Source organism: Mastomys coucha, unplaced genomic scaffold (genome assembly GCF_008632895.1).
Source record: "Mastomys coucha isolate ucsf_1 unplaced genomic scaffold, UCSF_Mcou_1 pScaffold22, whole genome shotgun sequence".
Taxonomy (NCBI): domain Eukaryota; kingdom Metazoa; phylum Chordata; class Mammalia; order Rodentia; family Muridae; genus Mastomys; species Mastomys coucha.
Window position 1 is genome coordinate 14,744,406 of NW_022196905.1, and position 10,536 is coordinate 14,754,941.

The 10,536-nt window shown below is 35.0% G+C and overlaps 1 protein-coding gene across 3 annotated transcripts in view; it reads right to left on the reverse strand.

Annotated features, from left to right (window-relative positions):
* Window positions 1-551: 551 nt before the first annotated feature.
* The window catches only part of Vstm2a (V-set and transmembrane domain containing 2A), a 27,304-nt gene continuing 17,319 nt past the window's right edge, over window positions 552-10,536 (reverse strand). The window contains exon 5 of one of the 3 annotated variants that reach the window (XM_031340874.1): window positions 552-3,700. In XM_031340874.1, coding sequence (XP_031196734.1) covers window positions 3,624-3,700 — 77 coding nt within the window. In that variant the 3' untranslated portion in view covers window positions 552-3,623. Of the gene's footprint in view, window positions 3,839-10,536 lie in introns of all 3 variants that reach the window. The other 2 variants (XM_031340875.1, XM_031340873.1) reach the window with 2 other exon arrangements.

The following is a 10,536-nucleotide window of genomic DNA, read 5'->3' on the forward strand; positions in this document are numbered from 1 at the left end:
AATACTTGAAACTTAGTGCACTCCCAATGTTTTAGCTTCATAGTCTTACTTCTAAGATACAATCATCAGTATATATTACCCCTTGAAAGATTACATTTACCTTTTGTGAATATTCTTTATAAAAATTAACAGTATGCTAAATATTTTGTTTTCTAAATAGGATTAATACAGTAATTATATCTGTGTGCTTTTTGCAAAAATTAAACTAGCATATTTTATTTTAAGTTTTAATGAATCAGGGTTCTACCATGTAGACAGGCTGGACTTGCACTCCTGAGTTTCCTGTTCCAGTCTTCTGAGTACTGTGATTACAGGGATGTTTCATCATGCCATTTTAAAAATTAGCATCTGTTATAAAAAGTCAACAAATATCATTCTGTCTATCATTCCATCCCTTGTATAATTAATTTAAAAAAATTTCTAGGACTAAAAATATATGCTTTATTTGCCAAATGTGTGTGTATGTATATTAATATAGTTATCTGAACACATCTTGCTTCTGAGAACTTTTAAGTTAAAGAACTTGAAACAAAAGTAATAAGAACTCCTTAGGTTCTGAAAATCATTTATATATTTCTTTATCAAGGGAGAACACCATGATTAAATTACTTCTCATAATTAATGCATGCTGAGGATCATCTCTATAAAATGAATATTGGAATATACATGTATAGGTAGCTCTTGCCCTAGCCATCTGTAGATAGATTGCTGTATAAGCCAGTCACTGGCTATCAAATTGTGTGGGTATTCAAGTCTCTTAGATAAAATGTAATAATATTATAACATTATATACACAGCCTCCTATACTTTAAATCATTTCCAGGGATATAATATAGCACAAACACCACATGGATAGTTGCTACATTGTGCTGTTTAAGATCATGGAGGGCTGACTGCAAATAGAACTGATTTCTAGACTCCATGAAGCCTACTTACTAACACAGACACAGATTACAGCTTCTATTTTCAAGAATTACATCATCTTACTTTGTTCAGGACTATTTTTATTTGCTTTCTTTGCTTTTTAGACTGTCTATAATTCTTTAAGAAACAAAGTAAGCAATTTCAGCTTTTTCTATGTCTCTCATATAAAAAATACTATACAAACTTGGAAACAAAGTTGAGAAAGCCAGATACTTTTCTTTTGCATTTCTATCTACTTCCTTTGTCATAGCTACATAAAAAGTTATATTCCCAAAGGAATATAATATAGTATACAAGTGTTTAGAATATCTCATTGATCTGTATTTTCTGCTCTAATATTTAAAGGTCCATACTCTTTTAGAGTTTGGAGCAAACAGATGGTTTGTGATATTCTTTTTACAAAGTGAACGGTGGGGTGGACTTTGGTCACACAGTGATAAACAGGTCTTTATTATTTTGGACACCGATACAATGAATCTAATGAGCATTCTTCCCAAACTAGCATATCCCCTTTTATTACAAGCATGGTGAACATTACTGATACGGGTACATGTTTGGCTTGCTGTAAAATTAGCTGATATCATTACCTGGACATTGAGTAAAAGTATAATACAAGATGTTTTTTCCCAGTTTGTTTGACTTTAAATCAGTATTCTAATATATACTGCAGTGTATGGGATTCTTAAAGCTTAAAGAGACTGAATGAATAATATTTATCTACCATCATTTTATACAACTTTTAGATATTTAACTTAGAAAGAAAGTACATTTGTATGTTAATAAAGTATCATAATTAAACCTTTATTTTCTTCATTAGAATGAAATAATGAATCAAATGAAAGAAGAATAATGGCAAGGAAAGATTTAACATAAAACAATATTTCCTAAAGGAGAATGTTAAGCATGTTATGAAAATATTCACATTGCTTATAAGTGCATGTCAGAGTCCAGTCCTTTACCATAAAAAACAAATGTATCCCTTGCTACAATTTAGGGCCTTACATTGGGAGTGGACCATCCATCCCTACATATATGGTTTCTGTTTTTATAATGAAAATAAAATAATCTCTCTGGAAGACCATCTGGTGTATTCTTTCTTAAGCCGCAACCCTTTCATACTATAAAAGGGAATGCATTGATTGTTCTATCTTTCTTTGCCAGAGAAAGATGTAATTGGAACAAGTCTAAACAAAATATCATAAAGTCAAAAATAATGATAGATTATTTAAAATTATAATTATTGAGTGAAGATTAAACACCTATCTTCTTCAGTACGGGCTTTGTAGTCATTTGCATATTATATTCAGCCAACAATCACATTTTAATTTTTAATTAGTAGACATTAAAATATAATTAGCAGCAAATAACAGAAAGACAAAGCTACAAAAGAAGTCTTGAAGAACAAAGGAAGCAGCATTATTTAGTCAGAGTGTGACGTGCTCTTCCAGGATCTTGGGGAGTCAAAATGTCTTCTTAGTTTTCCCACTTTGCCTCTTTCTTTCTCCAAGATAGAATATTGATAAAAGGAGGAAATCTGTCAAAATCCAGGTATGCATTCTTCACATTCAACTTAAGATCTCCAAACCTTAATAAATACATGTATAAAAGAACACAGCAAATTCCAACATAGCATACACACAACAAAATTAATTCATTTATCAGAGACATACAGAATTTTAAATATTTCCAGAAGGAAGCAGAGGACAACAGAGACAAACTGTAGCAGTGAAACCAGTGGAACAGAGAAATACACTACAAAATTCACACAATACATGAGGTACAAAATGAAAAATAATGCTTTAGGAAAAGAAGTTGGTGGCCTAATATATGCTCATGTATATATTTGTATATAGAATGAAGAAAGTCAGCTTGCATGAGCATCATAGCCTATCTACCTTGAAGTCATATCACACATACTATAAGCAATTTACAGAATTTGCCACGTTTGCCTATACAGAAATTGCCAAATGAATTAAAATACATTGAAATATACCACACTCAATATGTAAGAATATAAACCTCCCAGGATTGACAAGGATTGGCCATAATTGGCACTCTCTACCATTGAACAAAAACGGCCATCAAGGAAAAGACAGGAAACTCCAAGATAAATTCCATGGGGCAAAAAGGAAGTGAAAAAACTTTCTTTGATTATTCCATATGTAAAATAAAGTTGTCTGTTGTTGGGTTGCCACTTTCAGCATTTTGTTTTTGTTTTTTCCCCCAGCTGGGGTGCTGTTTGAAGACATTTTGTGTTTCTTAGATTTTCCATCTTTGTTGGCTTCTTGCAGATTAGGTGTCCTTTGGTAGGAATTTGGTGGAATCCATGGAAATATTTAGTATACTGATGTCATTCAGGCCAACTCCTGAGCATTCAGTGAAATGCAGGATTTGTTGAAATAAAAGAAAAAAAATCGATCTTGTAATTAGAAAATGTCCTATCACTTCACAATAATTCTCTTGAAATAAAAGACCAGCAACTTTTCCAAAAGAAAATATTATCAATAAAGCGTGTGATAATGTCTTCACTTATGCTTCCGGAACCTGATGCTCCTTGTGTAGATAACTAGAGTACAGGGGTGCAGAATGGTGCTTGGAGTTTAGGGTCAACTTTGCTGTCCGCTCCGTAGATTTTACAGGCGATTTGCTCTTTGCTTTAAGAAGAGAAAGTGATATTGGAAAAAAGTCAGCACTTTAGATTAAAGCAAAGCACCCTTCACAAAGCCACAAACAAGAAGCAGGACAGAAAGTCCATGGCTTGTAGCTATCCTCGCACCTGCGGAAGAAGTTATAAGATATTCGCTCATCTTGAAGATTTCCAATGCTCCTTATTAGGCTGTTTTAAACATACACATATATATATTTAATTAGCTCGCCAGCTTGGCTCTGGTGCTCATGAATGTCTTGGCATGCACTGCAAACAACAACACATACAAAACATTTCAGTCCCAAGAAGCTGGTGGTGTCTGTTTTCAAATAATGCCATCCCGCGGCTGGGAACTCTGAGAACGAATGAATCCAAACACTTTTCTCATAAGAAATTGTGTGATTATCACTTCTTATGGTCATTTGGTTATTCCTACTCTTGTCCCTGAGAGCACATTCCCTATTTCACTAGTGTGTTAGTGTGAAAGTGCAGGAGAAATCTAAAGCTTAAGAGCACTGTGCTGAATAAGGCTGAGGACTATGGTGGAGGATACAGCCTCTTGGTGACAACTTTCAGAGTATGACCTTTCTCAACCTTTATTCCTCAAGTCTAGGAATAAAGCTAGTGATGTCAGTAATGAGCAAGCTCTGAAACTAGCTGGGTATGGTAGAGAGGGGATTAAATTGTATTGTCATAATCCTTCCTTCATTATCCAGTCAACTTAATGACATATGGGTAACTATTAGAGTGGTAAGGGACAAATCATGCTTTATTCTTTGTTTGTTTAGTTAGAGAATGTTTATAAGGAATTGGAAAGAATGAGGATTCAAAATTTTCAACATTTCAGTGAAAACACATCAGTTCTTTAATTGTAATGATGGAAATTGATTCATTCAAAGAGCTGTTGCTGAGTAAACATGTGGAGGCTTGGAATGGCCCATTGGAAGACCTACACTTCTGAGTTTTTGCCAGGCTTCTCTGGGGCTGACTCTGATTTGCTTGTCTAGGCAGTGGCCTGTGCATGGTACCCGGTATCTCCTTCCATTAACCTAAGGACTGGAGTGCTCTATATTCAACTTGTGTGAAAAAGTTCAGAGACCCAAAAGTTACCTTCATTCCCCATGTGGCTCTAAGTACAGAGATCATGCGAGAAAAACATGTATTCTAATCCACTAACTGTTTGCAACTAAGTGTGTATTCATGTTAGACTTTGAAGAAAGATATTAGACAGAAAGAAAATGACATATTACAAGCAGTTCTCTAAATAGCTGATTGCAGTTGATTGGACACAAGTATATATGAGACCAAGGCAAATTTTAAAAATGATGAAAGTAGCACATCTTGAAAAAAGGATTCACTCTGGGAGTCATTTTGTGTAATAGCCGTTCCTTTCCTAAGGTGAGTGTTAGATGTGGGTTCTAGCTGAAATTGCTCTGTTCTGAAGCTCATTTCTTAGATATACCCTTTCCACAGCATGCCTGGCCCATCATCCCTCTAACATATTAATAAAAGAATAGCTGCTTCATTTACACTCAGCATTTCCTCTCATATCTCTAGCATGTGCAAGTTAAAGCATAATTTACATGAATGTTTTAATGGGAAATAGATAAGCCAGTCAGACATGAAAATATTTGAAGGCCACTGGAAATTCGAATTGCCTTCTGATGCACAATCCACCATTGGAACACAGAACTTTCTTTTTTCCCAGGTTGGAATCTTTCATCCACTCTAGTTGCATGTGTTTTCTAGCACATTAGATGAATTTAATTCTGTGGCCCGATCCTAAGACTTTGTTCTATGTGGTAAATTCTGCATCCTGTTTCATCACATCATGGAATGAGTTTCACTTCTTTGTCTGTCTTGCGTGGAGATGGACTCCTCAATGAAATTTGAGGCTCTAAACTGCTGCAATCTGTCTTATGTAATCATAACAAGTGGCCAACATCACTGTTTTCATTAATATTCACACTGTTTCAGAACATAATGTTATCAGCCAACATACTCTTGTTTATAACATAGAAATATTAAAAGTATTGATTTTTCTGTTTGGTTGTTTTTTATTTTTGTTTGGTTTTGTCAAGAAAAAACAAGCAAACCCTCAGGTACTCTTCTCATTTTCCCATACAGAAACATTTCACTTTTGTGGGACAATGAGACAAGCTGAAGTAGAAGCCCTGAGTTCCAACTTCTATTGTTCAGTTCTGAGATTTCAAATGAGACATTTATTTATTATATGTCTTCTAAAATTACCCTAACTACACATGTACTATATATTTTTTCTTTTTGGCGCTTTTTAAGCCAGATCTGCCTTAGAAAAGATTAGCCTGCTTTATTTCATTTAGTGTTCTTTCCTCTATTCCCATGTCAATGGTGTAACCAATTACTTGCCCTAAATTATTATACATTGAAGCAATTGTTGCCTTCAGGTGACATGTTATACACTGTATCTTTTTTTTCCTCCACAGGACTGGATATTCTCTGCTCTGAACTTTGCAAGTATTTTGATTCTGTATCTCCTGCCTCATCACATAGTTAACATTGTTTGCAATTAATTTTCTTTATACATTATCTAACTGATCATACCAGTGATCCATTAAAAGCAAAAAACTGAATTCACTTAAGCAGTTGTTAGACATGTAGTTCACATATACATACATATATACATGTATATGTATATTAAAGCCTTTAAACTTCCATCTCTAATATAAAATACTCTGTGAAGAGGAGAGACATTATTATGAAACTGCTAGAAGAAAATGTGCAGGTAGTACATCTGTGCTAAGAAACGCCAGATCTGACAAAGATATTTCTTCCAGTTTCAGTTTACCCCTTAGACTATAGCTAGCCAATAATGGCACCTGCTCCCCTCCTTCTACTGTCCTTAATCATGTTCCTAGGCCACTTTCAGGTGTTGTCTCCATATCTGTGCAAGCTGGTGGAGGTGCTTTCTCTATTGTAAGTAGAAAAGAGGTGTCCAAGCGTCTTAAAAGTCTGCAAAATGCAGAAGCCTAGCTCCCATTTCCTTGAGGCCTCATTTTTTTTTGCATTGACTCCAAAGATGCAGACAAGCATGCAATCCTCTAGAGTGTGAGAAATGGGTCTTATTAAAGAGCAATGAAGAAAAGTCTTAACAATTCCTTCATCATCACCACCACCACCACCACCACCACCACCACCACCACCACCATCATCGTTATTGTTATATATTAGAATAGCCCATTTGTTTATTTTTAATTAAATTCAAAAATGACCCAAGCTCAACAGTCAGGACTTCGCAACTTCCTCAGTTGAGCCAGAAATGCTATATGTTACAGAGCCTTCTGATAGCAAATATGCTTTGTCCCAGGTCATCAACAGAGATCACATTCTAAAGAGGCTCATATTCCGTCTTCTCCTTATTTGTTGAGTCTGTGCCAGCAGAGAAATTGTTTCCTTTCTCTTACCCCATGCCACTCTCCTCTGCCAGATGGAAGAATTTAGCTCCCCGTCCCCACACCATACTTTCCATTAGCATTCATTTGAACTGAACAAGCTATGCTTATGATCTACAAAATAAGTAAGATGTATTTGGGAGCTAGTATGTATCAACACAGTAAACATTTACAGACAGAGTCTTATTCCTCAGAGCAATACCAGATGCTTAATGCACAGATTAAGAACACAATCTTCAGTGACATAAAGTCACTGGCACACAGTCTGAGATACACAGAAAACAGAGTAGGGCAAAAGAACATGCAAGAAGCCTGAGTAGTCTCAGCTAAGAGCCCTGACAAGCTCCTGACTGAGCTCTGGGGCAGTGATGGTGCTTCAGGAGCCTCATCTTTGTTAGGGCATCATTTGAAGAGTAGGCTTGAGTGATAAACCTATTTCACATACATTTTTTTCTTGTTATAAATTGATTCATATTGGATATGAATACATCCCCATGTCCAAGTGAATTTTAGCTATGGCTTTATAACTTTTCAGATAGCACATGGCACAGTGTTTTGAACTTTTCAAATCATAAACTTTTAGAGTTTAAAGTTTCTTCAAAGTCTCTTAAGTGTTTAAGTGAGATGTGGGTTCACCATTATTTGGACATGACTTGCTTAAGAATTTCTTTTTCCAAGGTTTTGACCCAAAACAAAAAAAAAAAAAGAAAAGACAGGTTAAGTTTTGAATATGCCATTATTAATTAGCTATGGGGATGGAAGGAATAATAAAGCTCATGGCTTGGAAGAGTTATCACCAGGAGCAAGTATTAAATGACCAAGTGAGAAGTGAAAAGTAGTACTTTAAACTCTAACTCATGCAAAGCTCATTTATATATCTTCTCTCTTTTGACTTAGAATGTTTTTATGGATTACTTTCCTATGCACATACTAATTTTACTCGGTGTAGTAACAAGACTCTCCACATATGCTGCCTGAGAACCTCCTCATCTTCATCGCACTGACCAACTAATATCATAAACAGGAACAAGAAAAAAAGGAGAAGGATATTCTCTGCCTGTGTGGCTCCACTAGTCAGAATATAGAATATTTATTTTGCAAGAATGAATATTAGAGATACTCATCATATGACCAGAATTACTCCAAGATAAACACAACAAGAGTTTGATATTTTGTTGTCTGAGAAGTCTGTGTCTCTGTTCTTATAGCCCTAGAGAAGACTGGTCCCTCTGGCATACTTTTCTTTATTACAGATTTCAGCTTTAAGAAGTAAAAATGACTGTGGGAAAAAAAATGAGCTAACTTTTGAAGATAAAGTTTTCCAGCTAGCTTGTAATAAATCACTAAGGAGAAAGATGAAATAATAGTATGATTTTGTCCTGGAATATTTTTAAGAATGATTGTTTTTTATTAAAATCCTAGGGTCCAGTGACAATTTCTTTGAGAAATATAGCTTTTATGAAGAAGTGAGCATCCTTTGGACTTAATTCTTAAATTATTGACTTTTCTGTGTCCTGGCATGTTGGCAACTTAAGATTCTTTTCTTGCTTCCCTTTGATTGGTAAACCACAGCCTCTTCTAATTAGAGAGTTTTCTACTGAGAATCAAAGAGAAAGTTTAATTTTCCCTCCATTACAGGTCTAAATGACAAGATGAATCAGTGTATTCTAGGCTCAATTGAGAGACCTTGGTTCAATATATGAGTTGAAAAGTGATCGAGGAATATGCCCAGTGTCAACCTCTGGTCTTCATGTGTGTGTGTGTGTGTGTGTGTGTGTGTGTGTGTGTGTGTATGCACATACACATGGATGTATGTTCATATGCACATGACACACACCATGGCACACAATGAATAGATATATAAACATTATAATAGATATTCTATGATCTTAGTTAGAAGGAAGCAATATTCTTTTCACAGATCCAGTCTTCTTTAGACTTGTAGATACCTAAACATTGAAGTGACTGATTTCAGGCAAAGAGAAAGCCTGGAACATTTTGTAGTGATTGTGGTATTATCCAAATGCCTTGACATTTAGACCTAAGTTTTCTCTGTCTCAAATTCTAATGTAATTAGAATTTACATTATAAGGACTTATAAGAGGACTTCATGCTCTGCCTAACACTTATGTGGATACTGAGGATTCAAATAATGGTCTTCATGCATGGGAAGCACTTCTCTCCACTCAGCCAATTCTCCATTTCTGAATTCTGCTCCTTATATTTGCATGGGAGTATTCACTTACTGAGCCAACTTCAGCCTGCCATCATAGGGCATCTTATCTAAACACATGTTCGTAGTGATGTCCCCATTTCAGTAAGCCTGATCATTTTGATCTTGTAACCATGACAGGATGAATTATGACAGGACAAGCTAATATTTCTTGGGTACTTTAACTTCTGGATATGATCCTGTGAACTTGCCATAGACCTTTTTTTAAAAGAGGGTTTATGCAGTTTGTTCAGATTAACATATCTGGTAGTCAGTGTCATTGAGTTCCAAATCCAGATTATGTTAACTTTAGACCTCAGATGTTACTAGTTAATGCACCCAATACTTTCATCTACTAATTCTTCATACCCCCAAATCTATCCATTGTCAATTCTAACTGCTAAAAATAGAAGGGAATATGAGTGGGTTTGATAAAATAGAAGCAAGAAGAGTAAAATTTGGTGGATAAATAGAAAGCTCAGAAAAAGGAAGTTTGAATATCACACTTTAATAACAATTCTAATGCCTAAGTAAGAACTACATATAATTAATCATAAATATTCTGAGATATGAGTAAATGCTGCTGGTGTTCTTAAAACTAGTTACTCATAGAATTTATGCTTTCTGCATGTATGCATTTATTATTAGTTAGAAAACCTTTCTATAAAGTGAAAGTAGATATCAATTCATACTCTGAATATTAAAATTCCACACGTGGTTTTCATACACTGATAATATTGAATAGCTCTAAATTTAACTGTGAGGTTATATATTTGGGGAATGAAGAAGAAAATGGGAGGCCAATCGCAATGGAGTGTGATGACAGGAGCTTTGCACGTGGTCCACTGACGAAGAGCAGCATGAAGACTGGCTCTGAGTTAGGAAGCCAATACAAAGTGCACCATGGCTAGAATTGTTAAATGCTAAATGTAGCAGCCATAAAAATGTGTTGTAATTATACCTGCATTGATGAAGTAGAAGTCAGTGCAAATATTTAGGTAATTACTCACTAACTGGTAAAATATAGAACTTCTCATTCATTTCCTGTGTTTGTATAGACCCTCAATCCTCAAGGCCATCAAGAGAAATTCCTTATCAAAGATGGAAAATACCTCATGTTAAAACAAAAACAATGGAGGGATTCAGAATGAAAGAGTAAAAGGAAGGAGAGCAGCAGTTGTCAAGACGCAAATTCAAATTTCATGAGTCTTCTTAAAGAAATTGAAATGGTGTCACCATGTTGGAAAATGATAATTTCACACAACTTGCAATTTAACTTTTGCTGTTCAGTTTAGGTTTTTTTTTTTTTTTTTTTTTTTTTT